Source organism: Phacochoerus africanus, chromosome 4 (genome assembly GCF_016906955.1).
Source record: "Phacochoerus africanus isolate WHEZ1 chromosome 4, ROS_Pafr_v1, whole genome shotgun sequence".
NCBI lineage: Eukaryota > Metazoa > Chordata > Mammalia > Artiodactyla > Suidae > Phacochoerus > Phacochoerus africanus.
Genome location: NC_062547.1, coordinates 40,040,510 through 40,068,448, shown reverse-complemented (window position 1 = coordinate 40,068,448; position 27,939 = coordinate 40,040,510). Strand labels below are relative to the sequence as shown.

At 38.3% G+C, this 27,939-nt stretch overlaps 1 protein-coding gene across 2 annotated transcripts in view; it reads left to right on the top strand.

Moving 5' to 3' along the window:
- Nucleotides 1-27,939, top strand: part of NELL1 (neural EGFL like 1) — a 936,230-nt gene that overhangs the window by 181,657 nt on the left and 726,634 nt on the right. For both annotated transcript variants that reach the window (XM_047776133.1, XM_047776134.1), the window contains exon 5: nt 10,511-10,607. In XM_047776133.1, coding sequence (XP_047632089.1) covers nt 10,511-10,607 — 97 coding nt within the window. The remainder of the gene's footprint in view (nt 1-10,510; nt 10,608-27,939) is intronic.

The window sequence follows — 27,939 nt, the reverse complement described above, 5'->3', positions numbered from 1 at the left end:
TATATTATTATATATATTATATATACATTATAGATTAACATTATATATCATATATCATATATTATATATTATATATTTATATATATTATAATATATTATTATATATGTATATTAATATATATGTGTGTATTTCTGTTAAATCTTAGATCTCAACATTCTGTCTTTGAGAAGCATTGTCCCCAGACATGGAATCTTTCACTTTTGGATGTTAACTTTCATCTTACTTGATTTGGCCCTTATTTCTGCCTGTTAATGTTTCTTTCACCCCTAAGGGTATTATCTTAAAATCTATTAGGATTGAAATAATCACACCAACTTCATGTTTTCCTATAGATTCAATGAGCACAACTGCTATTACACTACAAATCATAGAGAACCATGCTAAATAGGACAGGCTTCTATGAGCTGGTTGTCTGTCCTGATCCATAATCGGCATGATCTTGGGATAGACAGGACATAAGGGTTGGTAAAAAAAAAAGGGCAGTGGGAAAGAGATATTTGGGGCATAACATATGATTAGGAAAGGAAAGTACCCTTGGTATGGGGTTCCAGATGAGGAGAGAGAAATGGGATATTCATATTTAACTGCCAGGCAAGAAAAGCATGCATTTGACAAGTTTTTTTTCTAAGTGGATAAAGCAGGTCACATGAGGACTTTATCTCCTCTGGAAAGATCTCCCTCTTTGGGGAGGGTGATTACACCCTTCTCTGTCCAAGTCTCTCCAGCTGTCATTGCTAATCTCATTTGAACACTGCTGCCATCTCATTTACCACAACAAAGGCATCTCCATCCAGATTTCAACTTTGCCTTCTCTTTTCAGTTCACGTTTGTGTTTACTCTGCAGACAGTAGCTAAGGAACAGTTTAGAAACCTGCCAAGCCCTGCTACCCTCCTCCTCCTGGGCTCTCCACAGCTTTAGCTTCGAAGCCAGGCCACATGTTGGGGCCATACTGAATTCATGTCTCCTGTAATCGAGCTCCCTGCTTGCAGTCTGTTTGCTCCTGTACAGTGCTCGATGTGCTGTTTTTATCTTGTCATTTTCTGAGTGTCATTGGTTTGGTTAAACAGATGGGTAGGAGGAGACCACAGAGGTCCCCTTGGGGGCATTCCTTTCATGGCCTTCTGGTACAAGTCCTGTGTGATGGGTGATCCATGTTAGCAAAGAATTAACAACAGCCAGGCAACCTGACATGGAAATTCAACAAGTTGCTCATCAGTGTGCACAGGTGGCAAACACTCCTGTCATGATGAGTAAGCTTTGAGGAACTATTTTGTTGATTGCTAGGACCTTTGGAATGAATGTTTAACAGTCAGTCAGGGGGCTAAGAGTAATGCTAATGACAACTGAGATGTCTTCTCTTTTTCCTGTGGTGATCAAGATCTTTGTTATTCTCACACTTTCCCCTATGAGGCTGAAGGGGGAGAATTGTGTGAGGCCCCTTTTAGCCTAAGGCCAAAAGAACGACTTGCCTCCCTTGCAAATCACCCACCACTGTGTTGGTGAGGGGAGACAGGATGGGATTTGCTTTTTGTTCTGTAATGGAGAACACGTTGACCTTCACCAGTGCCAGCTAAAAGGCAGTGCGGTTGAGGCTCTCTGTCTAGCAAAGGAAGGTCATCGTAACTTTCCTCTTCAGGGAGAACATGGACACTTTTCTTCCATTCTAGGCAGAGCTCCAGATAAACCTCTTCATTTCGCCTCTTATTTGGGCTTCATATTGTCTTACTGAACAGCAGCATAATACATGTCAATTCACAAGGTTTACACTGGAAGTTCATTCTTCTGTATAATTGGGAAAGGTACCGTGGAGTCCCTTCACAGGCCTTTCTTCATCCAGGTAAATAAAAATCCAGTATTCCTTCATAAGTAGTGTTGTTGAACCACTACATTGCTTTGTGTTGAGCTCTGAGGGCTTTATCTGCTAACAGAAAATCGAGTTCTTCACAGAATATTGACTGGTCCTTCAAGCAGATGGGATGCTTGCTAGGGAGGGCTTTCCTAACCAAAGTCATGAATAAAGAGAAGTTGTACCTTGTGAAGAAAATTCCTAATGTGAACCCTTGATTCAGTGACTGACTGTCACAAGGAGCGTGACAGTTCCACTTTGCATTGTTCATTCCTCTCAAGCAGTTTTATGGTGACTGGATGTTTAATTTTGCATGGTATTGTATTAGAAATGAGTTACTTACACTTTAAAATACCGATAGATACTAATGGCATGCAAAATTCCCACAATTCTCCCAATACATCTCAATAGGCAGCACCTCGTTTGAATTCAAGGCCTAGAAACGTGACTAAGTGGGAATTGGGCTTCTTTTAGACAAAAGAGAGTGTATATTTGGAGAGTATAATGCATTATTTGTTTCAGATAGCCTGTGGGAATGTGATAAATTTGGGCTGATTATAATGCAATCAACTTAAGCAGTAAATCGTGTACTTATCAAAGGGACTATGTTTGATCTAATTAACTTTCAAGTCGCTGACTATTTCTCTTGACTGTTTCTATCTGAAATATGTATATCTGGCTTTCCTATTAGACGTAGCAAGTTTGAATCTGGCAGGCAGACAACTCATCATCTCTTTTCTGAATGGAAAACAGTGAGAGGGTTTCCTTTTGCTCTTTGGGGGTGGGAGGGCTTCTTGTGTATATCTCATGGGCTGGGAATGGTGGAGGAGACACTTGAAAAAGTTATCACACTTCATTTTCATCGACTCATGATTATCCACATAAAGTTTCAGGTTCAACTGCTTGATTGCTCAGTCTGAGTTAATTCAATTTTGGGAATTGTACATCATAAAGTCTTTGAACTTAGTACCTTAGGGCTTGTATAGTTGTCTGTAGCCCTCTTATTCTGAAGATAGTATCAAGGGGCTTGCATTCGTTCATTCATTCAATTGATGGAGTGAGCACCTACTAGGTTTTCTTCCAGGTACTAGAGATACTGACATGAAAAAGATAGACAAGGTCCCTGCTTTTAAGATGCTGACTTCTGATAGGAGACTGTCAATCAGCAAAGAGCCAAGATAATTTTGAAGAATCATTTGCTTTGATAAGGGTAAAAGAAGCTAAGTGCTGAGTCGTTAGGCACTAGCTCATATAGGACATTCACAGGAAGTCTTAGTGCAGGAGATAGGAGAGTAGGTGCAAGAAGGTTGTGATGAGGGTTTTAATTATTCAGCATTTGTAGTATTCAGGAATTACAGACACATCCTGCGAGTGAAGGTGCTAGATCCATGGGTGTTGGGAAAAACCGATTTCTCCTTGGCAAGAAGGTCTGGGAAAACATGTTCAGCCAGGACTAGAATCTTAGACTCAAGTAGTTAGTGGGAGGGTACAAGGTCATTTGCTGGAGAGTATATTCAAATGGGTCATCCAGGTAAGGAGGGTGTCAGAGATCAGAAAATAACCAACATATAGGCAGTCAGAATATATAGAAAATAATGTATATAGACAGGATAAATAAGTGCAGTCTGAAATGAAAACTTAACAGGACCTTGGCTTATTGCTGACATTTAAATTTTCCCAGAAGCCTTTTTTTTTTTTTTTAATAGATTAGCTAAATTCAATTAAGGTTCCAAATGGACCAGGAAAGTGCCTAGTACTGGACTAGGTCTAGGTGTAATGAGTAGTGTCTTGTCATATTTTACTCATATAAAAGCTATGTTGTTGTTCCTGATTTGCTGATTATGTGTCCAAACACGTCAATAAATTATAGCATATTTCTTCTCTCTCTTCCTTTTTCCTGAGCCTTTCTCTAGTTTTATATGAGTTTATGATGAACTTTCAACAAAAGTCAAACTTTTATAAATGTCAAAGAATTAAATATTTTGGAAGGATATAAAAGCTATTACAAGCTAAGATGTTTGCTTAGAATTTTTAGTAGTTTACATTAGAAAAGTTTGTGGTTTATGTCTTAAAAGAATTGAAAAAAGCTAATGAATGACATTTTAAAATGAACATAGTATATAAATCCTGGGATTTTAGGGTGTCATAGAAAATTAACTTTGTCCAAAAATTTTGTTTTTAATACAGAGTTTAGTATCTTAATACCTTGTCATTTTGCTCTGTAACTAATCAAGTTAAACGGCAATGGAAGTTAATGCCGTTAATGTCTTTTTCTTTTTCCTGTTACATATTCACTTGTTCTAGTTTGAAATTTGTAGAAGGTAAAAAGAAACTTAGAATTTAAAAATGTTCTGTGTGAAAAAATTATAAAACGGACACTAAGTTCTTACGTTGTAACACTGAAATCTCACACCCTTAAGTAGACTTCATGTGACAGTGATCCCTTAAACTGGATCTCGAAGCACAAGCCAGGCATGGAAAATACTGCTCATCTCACCTCAGTGGGTTCATTTGATGGGAGGTGCAGCCAGTGGGCTGGAATGGGTCACGTGACCTGTGTAGCTCTGCTTTCTCAGGCATCGGTGAGTTGTACAGAATGACAGAACCTACTCTGGCAACCCACAATGGCATCATTTAATCCTCACTGCAGCCCATACTGTTGGCAGTAATACCCCCATTTCCTAAGTGAGGAAGCCAAGGTGCAGAACAATTAAATAATTTGATTAAAGTCACACAGCTAGTAGAATGAAGAACTGGAATATGACCTCAAATCTATTTTAGCCCAAATTCACATGTCTCTGCTACACCACACGATCTCTGATGTCTCTTGGCTCTGTGGGCATGAAAATACAACAGTCACTTTTCTATTTTTCATTGGAGAATATTTGTTAGGGTACGTAATACTAGCCACAACTACAGAAAATCCTCTCTATCTCAATTGGGTTGACCTAGAATTTTACGTCATGTTGGATAGCATCTGGCTGGGTGTATCTAGCTGGCAGGTGGCCTCCCCACAACATCATTTAGGGATTCAGGCTCCTCTGTGTTGTGGCTCTTATGCTTCTTAGCCCTCATCAGAGCCTTCTCTTGTCAGCTGAAGGAAACAAAGAGAATGTGAAAGATGCTTGAGGGGGATATTTTGGGGGCTAGGTCAGGCCTAGTAGTGGTGCACATCCCTTCATGCCTATTCTATGGCCACACCCAGCTGTGAGGGAGGCTGGAAATGTGATATAGCAAGAGGAAGAGAATGTGGGTTCTGGGAGAGCTAACCAATCTTGATCATGTGCTTTGGCACATAAACTTGTTTCCCCCTTTCCCTTCCTGATGAATACGTTAAGTTGGGAATTTTAATTTATTTGAGGGGGAACAACTTTGGGGGTCTGGGTTCAAATCCCAGCTGTTTAACGTTGCTGAGCCGGATGGTGGTGTTTTGAGGGTTAAGTGAGTCAGTATATGGAACGCCCTCCATACAAATGCTTGGCTCATGCTCAGTGCTGTCTAAGTGCTGGCTATGATGTCTGCGTGTCAGCTCCACTGTATTCTTCATTCACAACTCAGCTGTGGAGTCCCCTTCTTTAGAAAGTCTTCTCTAGGTTTTCTTTCTTCTCTGCTTCCACAGATCATTGCACGTCCTGCACTGAATGGTAAAGTGTGTGCGTGCATGTGGTCTGTCTGGCTCAGGCATTTGATCTGAGGGCGAGAACTTGGCCGTGTTAACTCTGTCTTTTGCCTCCCCATAGCCAGCAGAGTGTCACACACACAGTAGGCAGTCAGATATTTGTTGATGGGAAGGAAACCTCATTAACCAGAACCTAGTAGATCAAAATATAGACATCAATTTCCTGACTACACTGGAAACCAAGGAGTTGAGGTATTAGCTCTGGCCTTTCATTTCAGTTGACCTGGGTGATAGTAGGTATAAGTGACAGATCACTGTGCCCTCCTGGCCTATTTGCTCGAGCCAGTCCACCCAAACTGTACCTCGGAGATCAGCAGCCCTTTGCCAAGATTCTGATTATATACGTCTGACATGTTGGTGGCATAGCCACCAGTGTGCAAAGATGCAGATAGGGGTGTGGTAATCCTGTCTGTTAGTTCATGAGATGTTATTAGTATTAATCTGTGCAGTCCCCTTTCCCTGCCTCCCTCCCTCCCTTCTTCCTTCCTCTTTGCTTCCTTTCCTTCCTGCTCTCCCTCTCTTCCTCTCACTTCCCCCTTCTCTCTCTTTCTTTCCTCCCCTCCCCTTCCATCCTTCCATTCCCGCCCCCATCATTCCTTTAGAAAAATGCTATCATATACCTTATGTGAGTCTTAAAGGTTGTGTGTATCCTTGGCTAATGGATAAAATTGTTTTGCATGTATCCTAATTTAAACCTTCTTAGCTTTTTTAAAAACATCGAATATTAAAGTTTTAATTCTACAGAAAAGTTTTGCAAATGGTACAAAACAACAATAGTAAACTCTTTGCTCAGATTCTGCTTTCTGTCTCTCTCAAACGTAATAATGTGGGTTTATATACATTATGTACTTACACTGGGTATCTACACATTGTTCTGAACTCTTGGAGAGTAAGTTGCAGATGTTATTATGATCCTCTATCCCTAAATACATCACTGTGTATTTCCTAAGAACAAGACACTTAAATTCCACCAGCTAATTCTCAAAATCAGGAAACCTGAACACCATGCAATACAATGTAACCTATGGTTCCTATTTACCTTTCACCAATTTTTCTACTAATAATGCCCTTTGTGGGATTTTCTTTTTTCTGCCCCATGGTCCAATCCAGAATCCTGTCTCACCCTGAGTTTTTATGCCCCTTAGGTTGCTTGCAGTCTGCCACTGCTGCTCAAGCTTTCTTTACTTTTCATGACATTGACATTTGAAAAAGCATAAGCAGTTATTTTGCAGAATGTCTCTCAAATTGGGTTTGTCTGATATTTCCTCATGATTAGATTTCCTCTGTGTGGATTTTTATGTCTGTTTAATCCTTTGTTTTGAAACCCTCTCCGTTTTGCTAGGCCCGCATCCAGCTTGCGGACTGTGCCTGCTGCCCGGATCTTTCTAGTGAGAACTGCTTCTCTGAGTGAATTGGCAGGGCTGTGGGAAGGCAGTAGTGGCTGACTTTCCTTGGCACCAGGAGAGGATCTGGAAAGGAACTGTAGGACGCCGGAAGTCAGCATGCCCCTTTGACCCATACACTGGGGTCTCTGCTCTGCTTTTGCTGGCAGTGACCTCTGATATTTACTGCTTCCGCTGTTTCTAAGACCCAAGGAGCTATGCTTGTGGAAGAGAAAGCAGGAGAGGAAGTAGATCTTTCTGATTCTTACTTCCTTTCCTCACCCACTTAATAAACATTAGACAAAAGCCTCCTTTGCTTATTGAACTCACCTTCTAGCATATTGAAAACCAAAAAGAAAGCATTTGAATGGAAAGCTCCTCTCACTCTGACAGATGCAAATGTTTTAAAATGAAGGTTAAGATAAATAGTTTGACAACATTTTCAGTTGCTTAGTGAAACAACCTCATAGAAAATTTTGCTTCTGCCTCTTCACCTAAGTACAGTGATTTCTGTTTCTCTCTGGCCTCCTCTGAAATTCACCAACATTGAACACAATTTTTGCATCATTATCTCCATAGCGCATAAATGATTTTGCATTCTGCTTTCCTCCAGTAAAAATTATTTCAGATATACTTTCCCATATTTCATACCCTGAATATGTATCACTCTTAATGATTGTAGTAAATTCTATCAAGCTGATCTACTATAATGTATGCATTCTCTTTTGTTGTAAATTTGGCTTGTTTCTAGTTCACTAATGCTAGGAAAAAACTTTTTTTTTTTTGGAAGTATGTAGCATCTTCTTGTTAAAGCAGTGTTGAAAAATTGTTTTATCTAAAATGTTTCCCTCTAACATACAAAAAGAAAGGTTGAATTCCTGTGGAGAGGACACAGGCTGTCTTTTTTAGGAAAGCTTATTTTTTCATTGCTTGTGTTTTGAGAGCCTCCATTTATAATGCAAAGATACTTAGTAGAGAAGGACCTGTATATTTAAAGCTTTGTCAGTTGAATACCTTGCATGTAATGTTAGGAAACAGCATGTTTCCAGTGGGGAATTAGGAGGGTAATGGACAATATGGCTAAGATATAAGGCTGCTGTGTGACAGCTCTCAACTGCAGCAGCCCAAGACCTCTCAATCATTCATGGTCTTGACACAGCTGGACAATATTTTAGTTCTTCTGCACTTTCCTACTGAGAGCTTCTGGGGGGATCCTTCACCCTGTGGCAGGAAGCAGTCAGTGCCACCTGAGCTGGGAGGACTGATGAGTAGCTAGACCTCTGGACCTACCTGGGGATGATTCTTCCTTTAGCTGGTTTGAGTAAGGGCAGAGAAATGAAAGGAATGGGTGGGGCCATCATAAGGAATGAAGTTTCCAAATGGTCCCTATATCTGTGGACTGGAGAGAGAGGGGAGAAAAAAAAAAAAACAAAACAGCAGAACCTAAAAGTTGAGAATTAGGTTTTATTTGGCAGACAAAACTGAGCACTTCAGCCTGGGACATAGCATCTCAGCTATAGCTCCGAGAGACTGCTCCAAAGAGGTAAGGGAAGAACCAGGATATATGAGTTTTTTGCAACAAAGTCCAGGTAGTCAGAGCATCAAAATATTATTGTTAATTAAAGAAAACCAGGTATCTCAAGTTAAGGAATTTAGTGCTTTTTATATATGGGAAGATGCAAGAGTCTGGGCTCCCTGAAATTATCCCTTTGATATGCACCTCAGTTCTCTGGGTATCCTTGCTTTCTCATCCAGAGTCCTCAGGGTACACCACTTGGGGTGGCTTTAGTGGTTGACTATTAATGGGGAAGGGAGCATCCTATTTCTATCCTGAGTTCCCTCTGGGATCATTCTCAAATGGCTGTAATGTGATGGCTTGATGGCTGCAACATCCTTTGTTTACTGATACAGCAGGCAACATTTTTTTTTTTTCGTTGATGTATTTCAACCCACTCAGAATCTTCTAAACATCTAAGAAGACATGTTCAATTCTTTTTTTTTTTTTTGGTCTTTTTGCCTTTTTCTAGGGCCGCTCCCGCGGCACATGGAGATTCCCAGGCGAGGGGTCTAATCGGAGCTGTAGCCGCTGGCCTATGCCACAGCCACAGCAACGCAGGATCTGAGCCACATCTGCGACCTACACCATAGCTCACGGCAATGCCAGATCCTTAACCCACTGAGCGAGGCCAGGGATCGAACCCACAACCTCATCGTTTCTAGTTGGATTCTTTAACCACTGAGCCACGATGGGAACTCTGACATGTTCAATTCTTAGGCCAACTCTTTTTTCCCCTTCTCGACACTCAGGTGCTGGAAGGTACTGTCCAGAGGTGAGGTGAAGGCCAGTGGTCAGCTGGTGATTACAGGACTATTTTTAAAGAAAGCACAGCTTTCAAGATTTGTGGCTGATGGACACAGGGCTTGGGAAGGCAGAAAAGCTGAGACAATTCATTTGTTCAGTTGGTTCTGTTGGTGCCTTCAAAGATTCTGGGGACTGTTGACTCCTCTGTATTAGTTTTATGTCCTTGTATATTATACAAAGATTTTCTTCATGTACAGAATTTTATCTTTTACTATATGTGTGTGGGACCCTGTACATCTGGTATATTGCTTTATCTCCAGTTGGCCTTGCATGGAGCTTAGAACATAAAGAAATGCTCCATAAATATTTGCTCATGGGATGATGACTTCAGTTGCTGGCTTTTGTGGACGAAGCACATTATCATGTGGGCAGCTGCTACTCAGTTGAGAGCAGTATAGGAAGTTACTGTAGAAATGAGTGGCAGCCACATAAACTAGTCAGGGAGTAGTAGAGCACAAAGGAGAATGCATGAGCTTTGTACCCAGGCAGATGGGGATTCTCATCACCTTCACTGCTTCTTGGTTGTCTTTACCTGTGGGCCCAATTATAGTCTCTGAACCTCAGCTCTCTCAGATGTAATGTGGATGAAACCACTTTACTTCCCAAGTTGTATAAAGTTCATTGCTCAGAGTAGATACTCAAAAATGTTACCCTCTTCCTCTTTCCTCTACCAAAAGGGTGAAGACACCCATTGGAAATGAGACTCAAAAATTGTGAAACCAAACTTAACGGTTATCAAAGGGGAAGTGTTGGGGGGTGTGTGAAAGGGAGAGTGGGCTTGATATATACATACTAATATATATGGAATGGAGGAACAGCAAGGACCTACTGTATAGCACAGGGAAATCCACTCAATATTCTGTAATAACCTATGTGGATGAAAAAAGAATGGATGTATGTTTATCTATGACTGATTGACTGTGCTGTGCACCTGAAACTCACACAACGTTGGAAGTCAGCTATACTCCAATAAAATTAAAAAAAGAAAGAAAATCATAAGAGGAAAAAAAAAAAAAAAAAGAAGGGTGGTGACAGAGAGCCGGAAAGGGTCCAGACAGTGTGTCTAAGTGGTGTCAGGAAACAGATCTCAGTTCATGTCCCTGTCATTGAAGACATGCCACATACCGCCTCCATCTCTCCATACCAGCAGCTAATACTATGAGTACTTCAGACAATATGTAGGTCTCTTGGTTCTGCTTTGAGCCTCCTTATTAACAATTGTGTTTTTTGCCTCTACAGGATTTATGAACGTGTGATAGACCCTCCTGAGACCAACCTTCCCCCAGGAAGCAATTTATGGCTTGGTCAGCGCAACCAAAAGCATGGTTTGTTCAAAGTAAGCATGATTTCCTACTTTTGCCACATGCTTTTATATGTGCTTGACATGTATTTGATCATTTAATTGTCACAACAGTTCCACGAAGTAGGGGTTTTGAGACGAGGCAGAGAGTTGTGACTTGCCCAAGGTCATGCAGTTCTCTCCACTACCAGCTATGAATGACAGAGAATGTGAATAATCATCCAAATATGTCTTATTGTTTCTACTTCCAGGAGATTTAATATAATTTTCAAATTGGTTTTCATTCTTGGAATCTATATTCATTTGGGGGTGGATGTATAGATATACAATGATATGACTTTGCATTTCCATGAGCATTGGTTTTCCTGTCTGTACAGAGGATAATACAAGGACTGTATTATTGTACTTCATGGAAACATGAGGATTCAGTGATAAAGTGAATTGAAGAAGTTAAAAACATCATGAAATTTTAAGATAGTCTTGTTCTTCAATAGAATGGCAGACTTTTGCTTCTGGCAGTATGGTAGACTAGATATTTTTAAAATCCTTTTGCTTCAAATGCCTATAAATGCTAGATAAAACAGAACAAAAATCTTTTAAGATTCGTCATTGCGGTTACAAGAAAGGAGATCCTTAGAGGCCAAATACATGGAAGGAAGCAAAAACCAGAGGGATGTCTGCCAAAACCAGGAAGTTAGAAACTTGGTTGTTCCTTTATCTACCTTATCTATTCCAGCTCTATTGTGATATCACTGACATAAAACATTATTATGTTTAAGGTATATTAAGTTTGATTTGATACACTTAATGTATTGCAAAAATGATTTCCACGTAATGTTAGATAACATCTCCATCACATCACATAACTACCATTTCTTTTTTGTGGTGGGAACATTTAAGATCCACTCTCCTCGCAGCTTTCAAGTGTGTAATACAGTATTACTAGCTGTAATCACCATGCTGTAGACTAGATCCCCAGAACTTATTTGTAGTACCCCTGTAAGTTACCCTTTGACCAGCATCTTCCCATTTCTCCCACCCAGCACTCAAATCCTGGCAACCATCATTCTACTCTCTGTTTCTGAGCAGGTTTTTAGATTCCATATGTAAGTGATACTGTACCTTATTTTGTCTTTGTCTGACTTATTTCGCTATGCGTAATGCCTTCAAGGTCCATCCAAGTTGTAAATGGCATACACACACACACCCACACACCACATCTTCCTTATCCATGCATCTGTTGGCAGACACTTAGATTGTTTCCATATCTTATTCGCTGCAGCATTATTCATAATAATCATGGGGGTGCAGATATCTCTTTGAGGTAATGATTTCATTTCCTTTGGCTATATACCCCCAATTACATGGAATCCACCCAGAAGTGGGATTGTTGGATCATATGGTAGTTTTACTTTTAACTTTCGAGGAACCTCTATCTTACTTTCTATAATGGCTGTGCCAGTTTACATTTCCACTACCAGTGCACAAGGATTCCCTTTTCTGTACATCCTCTCCAGCACTTGCTATCTCTTATGTTTTTGATGATAGGCATCTTAGCAGATAGGAGATGATTATCTCATAATGGTGTTAATTTGCATTTCCTGATGATTAGTGATACTGAGTATCCTTTCATGTACCTGTTGGCCATTTGCATGTCTTTGGAAAAATGTCTATTCAGTTCCTTTGTCCATTTTTAAATCAGACTTTTTCTTGCTATTGCATTATATGGCTTTTTTTTTTGTATATTTTGGATATTAATTCCTTATCAAATGTAAGATTTGCAAATATTCATTGACTGCATATGCAAGAATTTATTTTTGGGCTCTTAATTTCTTTCCATTGGTCTATGTGTCTATTTTTCTGCCAATAGTGTATTTTGATTACTATAGTTTTGAAGTATAGTTTGAAATAAGGAAGTATAATGTCTCTAGCTTTTTTTTTTCTTTCTCGGTGTTACTTTGGCTATTTGGGGTCTCTGGTGATTGTATACAAATTTTAGGTTTTTCTAATGTTTCTGTGAGAAATGCCACATGAATTTTGATAGGAATTACATTGAATCTTCAGGTGGCTTTGGATAGTATAGAAGTTTTAATTATATTAATTCTTCTGACCCATGAACATAGGATACCTTTCCATTTTTTTGTGTCTTCAATTTTTTTTAAAGTTTTATAGTTTTCAGTGTATAGCATTTTTATCTCCTTGATTAAATTTATTCCTAAGTATTTTATCATTTTTGATGCTATTGTCAAGGAGATTATTTTTTACAGATATTTTGTTGTTAGTATATGGAAATGCAACTGATTTTTTATATTTTGATTATGTACTCTGCAACTTTACTGACTTCTTTAATCTTAAATTTTTTTTGGTGGGGTCTTTAGGATTTTCTCTGTATAAGATCATACCATCTGCAAGCAAAGACATTTTTATTTCTTCCTTTCCAATTTGGATATCTATTCTTTCCTTTTTCTCGTTTGATTGCTCTAAGACTTGTAGTACTACATTGAATTGGACTAAGTGAGAATGGGCACTCTTTTTTCCTGATCTTAGAAGAGATTTCAACCTTTCATTGTTAAGTATGATGTTAGCTGTGGGCCTGTCATATATGGCCTTTATTATGTCAAAGTATGTTCTTTTTATGCCCAACTTGGGTGTTTTTATCATGAAAGTATATGTATTTTTGTCAGGTGCTTTTTCTGCATCTGTTGATATAATTATATGATTCTGATCTCTCATTCTATTAATGTGTTGTATTACATTTATTGATTAGCATATGTTGAATCATCCTTGTATCCCAGGAATAAGTATTACTTGATCATAGTGTCTCTTCCTTTAATGTGCTCTTGAATTTGATTTGCTAATAGTTTGAGAATTTTTGCATCTATATTTATCAAAGATACTGGGCTCTTTTCTATTCCCAAGTAATATTCCAATTGTATTGTATGGCTTTACTACAATTTATTTATTTATTCCTCAGTTCATGGACATTTGGGTTGTTTTGAGTTTTGAGCATATATGAATAAAGCCATTAAAAACATTTGTATGTAGGCTTTTGTATGAAAAAAGTTTCCACTTTTATTTGGATAAGTATATCAGAGTAGGATTGGTGGGTTGTATAGTGTATGTTTAACTTCATAAAATAAATGCCGATGTATTTTTCAAGGTGGCTATACTATTCTGAATTCTCACTACCAATGTATAAAAGTTCTGGTTAAAGCCTTAAATTTTAATAGTCTGTGAAATGGCAGTGGGGAATAGCTTTGATTTCAAGCAAGATTGGAAATTGGGGCAGAAATTTCTGAAATAAAGCCATGGCTTAGCAGACTAACCCTCCAGTGAAAGGGTAGGCAGAAGCAGTCTACTATTTAGCAGAGGAAGACAATCTAGTACTTAGTTTTTCTCTACCTCATCTTCACATGTACACAAAATAGTTCCCTGATAAGAATTTGAAATCACACCTCTGACATCGTGCACGTTTGAAATTTGGATTTCTATTACTCATGAAGATCAAGAAACTATTTTTTTCCCCCACAGAAGTAAACAATTTAATGGTTTTGGCAACCACTGTCACAATTCCATTTAGAACATTTCAAGAAACTATCCTAATGTGATCCTGGGTTGGGTACTTTGGGATTCTTGATGAAGAAAATACAAATTATCTTTGGGAAAATAAAGTTTAATGTAGACTACACAAGATTTCTACAGATGAAGTTCATGCAAACGATTTTTTAAGTCATCATGAGTGAAAATGGAAGAAACAACAAACTTCCCAATTATTCCTCAAAGGGCTGCAGTAGTTAGGATTACAAGATAAAGAATTTTAAAACTTTCTCTGTTGAAAAAGTCTAAAGAAACAAAAATTTTAAAAGTGTGTGATGACAAGAGACAATAAATATGACCAGGGAGATTTGAGCCAAAATGTCCAGAAATGAAAAATATAGTCATTGTAGTGAAAAAAAAAAAAAACCAAACAAAAACAGTGAATCCACTAAACAGTGAATTAGACACAGGTGAAGAGAACATAATAGAAAATATTGTCAAGTAATTACTTTAAGTGTAGTGCAGGGATAGAGGAAAATAGGAGAAGTTAAATTATAGAGATTATACATATATATGAAAAATACTTAACATGTGTATTTTGTTTACATGTGTTTTATGTGTGTGTGTGTGTATACATAATTCATATATTTGAAAATTCTAGAAGATAATAGGAGAAATTGGTTATGGGCTCTTTTAGAAGTATGATGGCTAAGAATTTTCTAGAACTAATAAAACCAGGCAATCAAAGTGTACGCTATGGCTGTCTAAAAAGTTTCTTAGAAAACTTAGAAGCTTAACCTATGGCTGCTTTATTTAGGTCACAATTCTTTGGGATGATGGGAAGATTTTTCTGGTTTGGCCAGGATATGCTGGTATCTAAGGGGCTCCCTCACATTATCTGTGGTCAGTTGGTTGGTCAGTAGGTGGCTTCCTGTCATCTCTGGTAGTAAGCTGGATGTTGATTGGTATATCTCAGCCTTCCCCATGTGGAGTCTAATCAGGCTGATCCACATGGCAGTCTTGAGGTTCCAAGTGTAAGAATGTAGGAAGCCCTAGGGTACTAGTGCATTTCCAGGCTCTGTTTGCTTGAACATATTTGCTAATAATTTATTGCCCAAAGCAATAATTTCATAACCAAATCCAAGAGCAAAGAGTAAAGATACAGACTTCATCTCTGGAAGAGCTCTTTTGCAATATAACATTGCAAGGATATAGATGCAAAGAAGGGAAGAATTTTTTGACCATTTTAATAATCTATTACTCAAATGAAGATAGAAAGACAGTAGCAGATAGCAGATCCACAAAGACACAGAGAACATCTTAAAAGTAGACCATCTGAAAAGACAACTTATTCAGAAAAGAAGAGCCTAGACTGAATATCAATGTTTGAGCAAGAAAAAATGGGAGAAGGTGTAAAAACCAGTATGAATTTAAAAAGCTCATGAAAAACAGTGTGAAATTAAAACAATAGAAATTGATCATTTATTAACAGTCTTGTGACAATAAAATAGAAAGCTAGAGAAAAATGAACAGTTTCCTAAAATGATATAAATTTTCAAAATTTAAGAAGTGAAAAATCCAGGTAGTCTTGGAATCATTATTATATGATAAAAATTCATGACTCAGAATCTCTAGTATCAGTTATCTTTTGATACATAGCAGATCAACTCAAAGCTTAATGGCCTGAAACAGCAACCATCTATGTAACTCAGAATTATGTGAGCTGGCAATTTGGGCTGGGCTTTGCTGAATGGTTATGTTCTCAGTTCACTCGAGCATCTTTGGTTGGCTGCTTGATATTCTGGGGCCTGGCTTTGGTAGAATTACCTTTAGTTTGATGGTTCATCTCTGTTTCATTTAATCTCTCGTTTTCTAATAGCCTAGCCTAAGCTTGTTTACATGCTGGCTGATCAGGGTTTCTAGAACTGGACCAGAAGTGGGAATGGCCTGTTGAAGCCTGTGCTTGAAACTCACACATGATTTTTGGTGCTTTTTTTTTTGGCCAAAGCAAGTTACAAGGTTAGATTCAAATGTGTGGTAAAGAGACTCTACTTTTTGATGGTATATGCTACAGATTCCCATGACACAGGGCATGGACCCAGCAAAGAACAAAGGACTAAGACCTTTGCAGTCTACAATGTCTTTCCACCAAATAACCAGTGAGTTCAGATAGTTTTATGGGCAGTTATATTAACTTAGGTAAACAATTCCAATCTTATATAAATTCTTCCAGAGAAGAGAATAGATGAGAACACTATCCATCTCACTTATAATGATAATGTTGCCTTGATTCCTAAACTAGACAAGGACTGTATATAAGAAAGGGATTATACAATTAAATTACTTTTGAACACAGATTAGGTTAAAAAATTTTTTAAATTACCATATGGAATATAGTTGATATATGCATGCATGTGTGTGAAACCAAGTTGGTTATTTCAACAATGCAAATCTATTTTCATTGTCAAAAATTTTAGTAATTTTAGTAATATAATTCAACACACTAAACAAACATGAAGAAAATACTATGGTTATCTCAAGAGGCAAAAAAAGCACTATATAAACTTCAATACTGACTCATGGTACAAAATTCTTAGCAATATAGAACTATTTAAAATTTCATTAACCTGATGAAAAATACATAAAACATACATAGAAATATCATACTTATGGTTTAAATATTAAGAGAATTCCTGTTAAAATCAGGAATCATACAGGAATCCCTGTCACCATTATTTCCTCTCAATATTTTGCTATAGGTTCTTAACAGCAAAATAAATTAATACCTGAAGAATTATAAAAAGTAAAAATACTGTTATTCACAAATATATTTGTCTACAAAAAATTGGAGCCGTGAATTATTAGATTACCAGGACAATTCAGAAAGATTGTTGAACACTCTTTTTGTATGAACAGAAGTTTTCATTTCAATTGAGTAAATACAAAATCAAAAACAAAATCACACTGCTGAACAAAAAAAAAGTAGCAATGGCAACAATAAAAATGCATTTCAAGTATTTTATTTATAATATCAAAAATGTGCATAAGCATTTAAGAATAAGTAAACTATATATATGACAATTATGAAGCAAATTATAAAATTCCATTAAAAATTGTATTAGAGAGAGATACCATGCTCTTAGAGAAGGAAGCTTAGAGCACTTGTCAGTTTTTTTCCCAAATTAATCCTTAGATTCAATGAACTTGTAATACATTCCCAACAGGATTTCTTTTCTTTTTCTTTTCTTTCTTTCTTTCTTTTTTTTTTTGATGAAACCTGCAAACTAATTCTAAATTTCTTATGGAAGTCTAAAGACCAAGAATAATGAAGACAGTTCTGAAGAAGAAGGGAGGGACTGCCCTTTTGGATATAAAAACTTATTATAAAGTTATAGGAGTCTTATAGTGTCATATTGGTGTAAGAATTGGCACATAAATCAATAGAACAGAATGGAGAGGCCAGAAAGATACTCTTCCATTATACATGGCCACTGGGAAACTTCATGCATAACTGAAGTGGCATTCTGGATCAATGGAAAAGGGTATATTCATTGATAAATGGTTAGGAAAATCAGCTTTTTAAATATTTCATGTGTATATATTAATTGACATGGTTGACTTTTGTGTATAGTGCCAGGAGAAGCTTTAAATATGTATTTGCATACCATATGCAAAAAACAGTTACTACAATTACCATTGACTTAAATGCCTAAATGTGAAAGTAAAACTTTGCAAATTTTAGAAGACAACGTAGGAGCACATCTTCATGTTGTCAGAGTAGAGAAAATTTTCTTAAGATTAAAAAATAAAGAACTGTTAAAGGAAATATCTGTAAGTTTATTATAGAATAAGAGGATACATTCATCAAAGATGATCTTGGCAATAAGATCATTTAGCAAGGAAATAGTATCCATTAAAGAAATGCTATAAATCAATAATAAAGATTCTCATAACTCGAAAATCTAAGAAAAGATGTAAAAATGCATTTCCTTTTTTAGTGACTAGCCAAAGAACATATTAGAAGGAATTCCATTTCAGTAGTTACCTTGGAAATGCAAATTAAAGCCATCATGAAATACTGTTTCTTATCCATCAACCTGACAAAAATGAATAAAAAGACAAACCTGACAACATTAATTGTGCAGAAGACATTTGAGTGCTGGACCTGTACTCATGGTGGATACTTCAACTGGTAGAATTACTAAAGGGAGCAATTAGTGAGATTGTGTATAAAGTTGAAGCTGTACATATCTTAGGAACAGGAACCCAACTTCTAGGTATAAACACTGAAGAAAATTTTCTCTCCATGTTTCTTCATTGAGAAACTCCTATACCCAGAGAGATTTGTACAAGCATTATCAGAGTAATTTTTTTTTTTTTGCTCATTTCAAAAACTTGAAAAAAGCAAAACAAAAAAACACCTGTCCATCAATAGAATATTTAAATTGTGGTAAACATTAAAAACAGAAATTGAATAATAGTTGATGAATTGCAAACATAATGCTGAATGAAAAAGCAAGTAGCAGGAGAAGGTTATGGTATTAAATCATTTATATGTTTAAAAAGGCAAAACAATCTGATATATTGCTTATTTATGTATTCACATATGTAAAACAATACATGCATGGGAGTGATAAGCATTAAATGCAGAGTAGTTTAACTTTAAAGAGGAAGAAATAGGAATTTTATTAGGCTTCAGATACAGTAATGTTTCATTTTTTTAACTTTTTATACAATGATTTTTATTTTTTTCAATTACAGCTGGTTTTACAGTGATGTTTCTTAAGATGGGTGGTGCATTCATAGGCATTGGCTAGAGTTTATTTTCAGCCCTTTTGTATATCATAGCTATTCAAAATAAAAAGTGTGACATAATTTTTCAGGGTGATAATTCATGTTTGTATATGATTACGTGCATAATCCATGTACATACACATACATGTGATTTTTTTTTTTATCTTCTATGATTTTCCATGTGTCCAAGAGTCACCATTCCAAACTGATTCAAACTTAATGCTACTTCTTGTTTTGTAGCTGGTTACCTGCTGGTGAAACTCCACTTTTTGCAGGGATATTGGGTCTGTAATGAAAGACAGCAGCAGGTTTCCAGCCATGGAAAAGCACCAGAATCAGATGGAAAGCCTTTAAAATTCAAATTTCTAATACCACTTGTTGAGAATCTGAGATGTAGGTTTGAGGAATGTATATATTTTTAAAGAGAACTTTCTCACTGGTTTAGATCTATGGGCTTCAAGGCTCGCATTTGAATGCACGGACAGGTGACATGGATTATGGTCTAGATTAGAGTTTCACCTTGGTCTCTGAAAAGATCTCACAAAGTATAAGACACAATCAGTAATCAGCTTCTGCTTTAGTGTTTTTTTAGGTTAGTGGCTCTCCAAATTTAGGCTGCATCTGAATCTCCTTGAGGGCTTGTTAGAACATGGGTATGTCACCAAACAGTGGAGTAGGCAGCTCCAAGTTTCTTTACCTCCACAAAAACATCCCCAAACAAGCAGAAGCTGTCAGAACCAACTTTGTCAGAATTTTGGAAAACATTAAAGGTTTACAGCAACCAAGTTAAGTTTGAATCAGGAAAAAGGCAACATCAATTAGTAGGAAGGCTTTGTGGCACTTCTACCTGCCCTCATCCCACACCAACTGTAGCTCAGTGGCAGTCTGGAAGATGTCAGCCCACGTTCCCACTGTGGGCTGGTGGTCTCTGGTTCTGCAGTGAGCAGAGCAAACCTTATCTACAACTTATTTTGTATGTTTGTTTTGTCTGGGACCATCTGAAGGACCGACACAAGACATTCATCTATTTCATATAACTTGGAATTCTCCTAGGCTTAAAACAAAAATGGTGGACATGGCTTGAAAATACGGTGAAGCTACCAAACAACCTGGGGCAAAAGATTGCAGTTGACACTCATACCATAGACGACCAGGAGCAAGAAGGAAGAGCTGAGGAGAGATATTCATTGGGCAGTTTAAGGCATTCAGGAGCAACTCGTGTGGGGAATTCAGAAAGTTATATGCATACCCAGAGCAAGATTTATGCTCAGAAAAGATCTGATAGTATCCTAGGCTTTCATTTTGGACTGATCCCTAGGATCAGTGTAAGCATGGCTAAGTGTTAAAGGAGAGCTCTAGCATAAAGCATGCTTTCCCCCCTCCCCTGGCCCATGCCCCAAGCTCCTGGCATTCCAGGAAATCTCAGTCTAAAAACTGTTTGAACATAAGCTCAGGAACAGATTTTAGTGACCAGACATAACAAGGAATACAGTCTCTGCAAAAAAATAGGTAAAAGACTAAACAAATGCATTACTTCAGCATTAAGCAACAAAACAAAACAACCCAGCAGACCCTTAGGAAGGGAGAGACTCTGATCTTCAGAGTCACTACAATATTCAGTGGTCCAGAGTTCAAATCAAACCACAAGGCAAACAAAACAGAAAGGTATTGCTGTTCAAAGAAACAAAAATCAATGGACAGAAACCATTCTGGAGGAAGCACAGATGTTGGAGTTACTAGATGAAGCCTTTGTTTTTTTAAATTTTTTGCTTTTTAGGGCCACACCCGAGGCAAATGGAGGTTCCCAGGCTAGGGGTCCTATTGGAGCTAAAGCTGCCAGGCACAGCCCACAGCCCATAGCCACAGCCACAGCCATAGCAGGATCTGAGCTGCATCTGCAACCTACACCACAGCTTAGGGCAATGCCAGATCCTTAACCTGCTGAGCGAGGCCAGGGATCGAACCTGCATCCTAATTGTTCCTAGTCAGATTCCTTTCCGCTGTGCCACGATGGGAACTCCCTAGATGAAGACTTTAAAACAACTGTCTTAAATGTGGTCAAAGAACTAAAGGAAAACATGGACAAAGAGCTTAAGGCAGTCAGGAAAAGTGTGGGTGAACAAGTGAGGATATCAATAAAGAGAAATTATAAAAAGGAACCAAGTAGATATGCTGCAAATGAGAAGTGCAATTAAAATGAAAAATTGCCTCAGATTCACCAGCAAATTTGAGCAGGATGAAGGAAACAATTACTGGACTAGAAGATAATTGAAATTAACCAGTCTAAGGAGAAGAAAGAAAAAGAAATGAAGGCATCTGTGGATACATGTACATTTTCACTGAAACTTCATCTTTTCACTCTTGTTACAGTTTGAAAGAAAAGGCAGGGGTAGCTTCATGGGCACTTAGCGTGGGCCAACCCATGGGGTGCTGTGCTTAGAAAGGCCCCAGGATCAGTTTAATGTTCTGCTGTTGCTATCTTCAAGTTTTTAATAATTTTTGAACAAAGGACTCTGCAAATTAGGTAGCTAATGCTGAATGGTTTATATGAGGGCTTACTTGTTTATTGTTGGACATTTTATCTAGATTGTAAGATTGACCAGGGTCAGAACTGCATCTCTCTCTCTCTCTCTCTTTTTTTTTTTTTTGGTTTTTAGGGCCGCACCTATGGCATATGGAGGTTCCCAGCTAGGGGTTGAATTGGAGCTACAGCTGCTGGCCTACACCACAGCTCATGGCAATGCTGGATCCTTAACCCACTGAGCGAGGCCAGGGATCAAACCTGCATCCTCATGGATATTAGTCAGAGGTTCGTTACCTGCTGAGCCACGACGGGAATGCCAGAACTTCATCTATTCTGTTCAGCAAATGCTTCAGATAGTACCAGGTACATGGCTGGCAGATGGTATATGCTTAATGTACAAGCTATGAATCTCATTTGTAAAGTATAAAGATGTCTTTTATAAAGGTAAGATTATATAAGAATATATGAAGTAGAGTATACTTATAGTGTGTATCCCCTTCCCCTTTCTTATGTATTTAATTCTCCTTATATGCTTAACTGTACTCGAGTAATCATAGGCACGTGATCTGTCTCTTAGGGAATTCTGTTGCAGTTGGGAGTGGGTGACTGAGAGGGAGAACAATTTTGTCTTTTTATGTATTCCAGCTTCAGGTGTGTATAATTCTCTGTAGATGTAAGGATCCTTGCTTAAGCACCCAAATACCTGACACAGACAGAAAACACAACAGGTGTTCTTAGACTTGGACAATCATTTTGCTGTCGAGATGGGTTGTGGGGATGAGGAATAGAGTACTAACAGTTTTGACTGCTTTCTGTGTTCTATGTCTGGCCATATGTGTATTATCTTAGCAAATTACATTTCACCTTCAGAGAATCCTAATGAGAGAGTTATTTTAATTGTCCTTCCATATCCTGTTTCAAGACCCCCGTGGATACCAAAATTGATGGATGTTCATGTCCCTTATATAAAGTAACAGTACAGTTGTCCCTCCATGTCTCCTGCGGATTGTGTATCTGTGGATATGAAGGGCCGACTGGGTTATCCCTACTTTATAGATCAGGCAAGGGGGCTCAGAGAGAGAAAGCAACTTGCACATCTCATGTAGTCTGTAAGTGATGGAAATGTGATCGAAGCTTAGAGATTTAAAGTTTTCCCAAAAGTTTTTGCCCATTCATCCAAGAAATACTTCTTAGGGGCTTGCTTACCATATTCTAGTCACTGTGTGAGATGGTGGTGTATTTCACTTTAGTATATCATGTCCCATGGAGGAGACAGACCTATCTGTCTTGTGCTCTGGGCCAAAGGAACAGGTGGTCTCAGCGAGAAGTGCCAAATGGGGTGGTAATTCCACACACTCCATCTTCCTAGGAAATATCATGATTCCCCTGGTTCCCCAGTCAGAGTAGCTCCATCCAGTCACTCCCCAGAAGGGGACCTTTGAAAACTCATCTCCCCTTTAGAACCCTGTATGCCAGCTGATGCATCTTTCCATCCTTTGGCAAGGTGAAATGACTAGGGTAGGGGAAATAGGTCATTGTCTCATTACAGAAATTACCTCTATCAATTCAGTACTGCAAAAATCTCCTTGTAAAAGAGGCAGTCACTTCTCAGATGAGAGTCAGCCCATCTTCAGGCTTTTAATGTTTATCTTGTAGAAACTGCCTCCTGGGTCCAAGCACCACACCTGCTTTATGGCTCCAGAACTAAAAATGCTTATGATGTGTTTTCAGGTTAAAACTGTATTATTCCCTATTTTAAATATTAATAGGTCACTTCATAGGCAAAGTGAAAGCTCCTCACTTGTCAAAGCTACTTTCTGGGTCCTGGTGCATCCTCATGGGTAGCTGGAAGAAAAATGCTGCTGATGAAAGAGCAGATGACGAAATCACTTGCTTGGTGCTTGGCGCCTAAGCCTCTAGCATTAGTTACTTCCTATCAGAGACACAGAACAGAAGCAGGGGATTTCTTCACTTCAAAACAGCACCCATTTGTGAAAATAGTTGGCTGGTAGTGATAGGCTTATCTGAATCTTCTGATTGTCATAGATTTTCATTATCAAGGTAGTTGCCTACTGCTCAGTTTCCTTTTGATGCAGTCTAAGCTGATTATGCTGTCACTGTTCCAGAGGGTAAAGCATGAAAGAACAAGTCTAGGTGAATTGCGCAGTGCTTCAGAGGTTTAGGTGTTCTGACAGTTTCTAAATAGTTGAGAACCTCGGAGAGAATTCCCATCCCATAGCCTTTCACAGAGGCCAAGGCTTTCTCTCTGTGTCTGTCTCTCTGTCTGGCAAATTTGAGTCTGAAATCTTTCCCCCTACCTGGACATCACTGTCTCCTTAACAGCTAAGCTGTCACTGGGAAGTGAAATTGATGACTTTTAAAAAGGGCCACAGCTGTTGTTTTTTACCTCAGCTGGTTCCCTTAATTCTACAGATGGTAAACATATGTTTATAGGCACATAGAAAAAGAAGCAATATTGGATGCCTCCCATCTCTAATCCTTATTTTTCCTTTCATGCAGAAAGTCAAAGTCGCAGAACTGGGGGAATCTTATACATTTGTAGATTAATATTTCTGCGCATTAAGACTTTGGGAACAGCAGGACAGCTAATGATATGCTAATGAGCTGACAGTTGTTATTGATCATAATGCAAGTCGACAAGTGTCTTTCTTGGCTTTTGTGCAAGCTGGAATATTTTATTAACTGTCTTCAGGGCAGAAATGCATAATTGGTTGCATTTTGAAAATCCTCCCTGTCAGTTTCCCAAGTCTTAACTTTTTGTTAGCCTGTTGCCAAAGCTTGGGTCCTTGCCAGTTTATAAACAGCACACATCTTCATCCATGTATTTACATGCCTGGCAGGAACTCTCCCCACCCCCTTTTCCTTTCCCTTTCAAAGCAATTTGTTTCAGTGTTTTAGCATACAAAAAAAGGGAACCATTTTCTTCAGTGTAAACAGAGATCTGCAGGGAAATAAGAGCGTTAAAAAAGAATTAGCATTTGTTTGGCGGCAAAGCTGCTTTCATTTGTATCAGAGAGCTGGGAGTGTTAGAAGGGCTTGCCTAAACTTAGTTATTCCATGCATAAGAGGGTAATAATGGTGTAATTTTTCTAATCTTTTTTTTTTTTAATTGCATCTTCCTATATTTCTTACTGTGAGAAGAGAAATGTTCTTGGAACAACAGAAATCATGGGCATTAGTGCCCCAAACAAAAAACCCATCATCTACAACCTGCTGGTGCAAATTTATTTTTCAGTGCCTGGTGAGCTGAGTGCAGGAGGAGTTAGAAGGTGGCAACAGGTGGATATAACAAAAAGGAAAAAAGGTCCATCTTTTTCCCCTTTCCATCACACTAATAGTAAAAATTTACTAATTTGGGCTCTCCCCCTTAGGGATTTATTTAGATCCTCAGAGTGGCCAAGATTTAGCATTGCACTAACAAGGTGCAAACAAATGATTGTTTAGCAAATTAATAATGTAAATAAGATTTCAGGGGAGACTATTAGGCTCCCTAAAAGAGCCTCTGTTTGCCAGCACTGAAAAGCTGTCTTAGCAAACTGTTTGCATCTAATGCAGATAATGCACTGGGGACATTTGGATACTATCTATCCATTAAGGCAATTGAGATAGAACTTCATTTTAATAACAGGACTTCTTGTAGCACCATCTTGTTAACCCATGTAACTCTGAGACTTTCTCAAATGATATATTTTACTTACATATATGTTGCAGTGGCCCAACACTTGTTTTGAAGTTAGTAGACCTGTCGTGTATGGCCTAAGATTAAGATGTCCTTTTGGAAAGCTAATTAAAGTATCAAAAACTTAGGTTTTTTCAGAGGTTAAATGACCAGGTGATCTGGCCCTAGATCGGTAGTTTTCCTTGGACACATCAAAATCACCTCAGAACCACTTTCAGAATTTCACACATGATCGTGCTCCCTCAAGCTCTGCTCAAATTCTGGTATGTACCCTTTGTTTAACAACTAATATTCTACATGATTTTCATAGGCCTCCCCCCCCTTTTTTTTGAGTTCCCAGACCAAAAATCTGATACAAGCCATAGCTATGACCTGTGCTGTGCTGCTGCCAGTACAGGGGCCAGGGATTGAACCATTGTCCTGGTGCTGCAGAGATGCCACCGATCCCATTGCATCACAGCGGGAACTCCCGATTTTCATAGACCCTGAATAGTTATGAAAACTATAGTTCAATATTGTGGCAGGGAGGAAGAAATTTTCCTCTACTCTTCTAGGTTCTTTTTCTTCTAAGAATTAGATTGCCTTGAGACCAATTAACAGAAACTCAAAGTTTAATAACATGTATATGTGGGAGAGACCCAGGAAAACTGAAATGCCCCAAACCCTCACCTTAAATACCATCTTCAGCTAAAGACAAGAAGATGTAGGGGTATTGGTTTGGGACTTCAAAGGGGAGGAAGGCAATTTACATGGAGATAGCAAAGGAAATATTTAGTAACTAAATGCTTTGTGGGGCTTCAGAGAAACAGTGGGGTTCAGGGTGGAGTCTGATCCTCAGTTTCCCTCTCACTCGTATTCTTTGCACATACCTCTGGTGATAGGCCTGCTATCTAAATTATTTTAGTCAGTTAGTGTGAAAGTCAAGGTTTCTTCCTGAGTCTTTTGGGTCTTGGCTGTGTTCAGGTCTAAACAATCACCCTTCAGTGGATCATTTTGAGTGGCAAAGTTTGCTCACCTACAGTTGTCTAATTCATAGTTTTTAGTAATTTGACACGTGTAAGGTATTGATTGTAAAACATACTATAATAGGAACTGCAGGAGATGCTGAGGTGAAAACCTATGATTTTTGCCTTCCTGGTGTTTATAATTTAGTAATTGGATGGGTTGCCACTCAGTTCTAAATGAGCTGAGATTTTACTCTATCTCTATTGGATGTGGATGCTATTTTCACCACAGTGAACTTGTCATGAATAAATGCTCTTGTTCCAGAAAAACCAAAGGTTGACAGCATGGCGGGGTTTTTCAAAGAGGGGCCCCTTGGCCTTTCATGAGAATTATCTGGGACAACTTTTAAAAAGGAAGATTCCTGGGCCCACTCCAACCCTACTGAAACAGAATCTGGGGTTGACCCAGGAATCTGAATGTTAAACAAATACTCAAGGTAATTCTTAAGAAACTGGACATTTGAGAAACACGACCATGATGAATGGTATGAAATAAAGCATAGGTCTCAAAAAATGCGATCAAATTAGGTCTGCTAGAATAGGGCCAACCAGGGTTTCATTTTTTTTTTTCAGTGAAGTGTGGATACATTTAAAGTAAATGAGGAGAAATAATAGAAATTCTATAATTTTACTCTTCATTTCTTTTTGGGAGAAGTGGCTGTGCTTTAAGGTAGGTCTTCATCTAAAGAGCTCCTCATAGATGATTTTTCTGAGAGAAATATGGCTGATCGTTCTTCTATATGCTTTTTTAGTTTGATACTTTGTAAAATTCTATTTGATAGTTTTCTAGAGAGAACTACATGCTTGGCAAATGCTGCTTTTATTGACAAATGTGCAGGCACTAAATACAGTCGGCCCTCTATCTGCAGGCTCCAGATCAACACAGCCACCCAGTTTCAGTCCACCGTTGGTCGACTTCAATGATTGCTGCACTTGAACTTGCATATACAGAGGGCCTACTGTAGTGTGCCATTTCCTATAAAGGACTTGAGCATCTGCAGATTTTGATATCCATGGGGGGTGGGGGTGGGGGAAGAGGGATTCCAAAACCACTACCCTCCAACTACTGAGGGATGACTCCAGTTCATATGACAATTCAGAGCAAGACCTTTTGGTTCTTGTGGGAAGGTGCTGGGATAGACGCACATGTTTGTATTTACAGGTACACACATGTACACTCAGACTTCTTTGGGTTACAGTTGCTATTTGTACAGTATATTACCACTCTTCTTTTAATCCAGCATGTGCTTACATCCACTCAAATAAATAAGCATTCCCGTCTTGATTCATTTGGCAAGAAAAAGTTTTTATGCCAGGATGTAGGCTGACCTTTAAAACCTTTTTTTCCCCTCCCAGAAAAAAATACCAAATGCTTTGCATTTTTGTGATAATAGGGATTGAAAAGCTGTCAGCACTTATTTCCGTTTTTGTTCAAGTTAACATTATTGACCTTCACCTAGTGATCTGTGTAACACACGTGTGTGCTGGAGATTAAAAGTGGAAAAACAGATGTGAGGAGGGAGGCAGGTAGAAGAAAGGTGTTGGAGAGGCAATTAGTAATTTATAGTGTGACAAAATCAGTTAGTCATTAAAAAGAAACGAGAGGAATACTGCTGGGTATAACATATGTTGCTACAGGATGAGTGGATGGGATATCCTTTTAAATGGACTTTCTGTTTATTTTTGCCAAGGTAATTAATACTATGACAAATGTACTCCAGGTTCCCAAGGGCCCTTTCCATGGCTGATAAAAATAAGCATTATTTAGGCCCTTTTGACCAACAGGGAATAGATAGATGGACCCAGCCC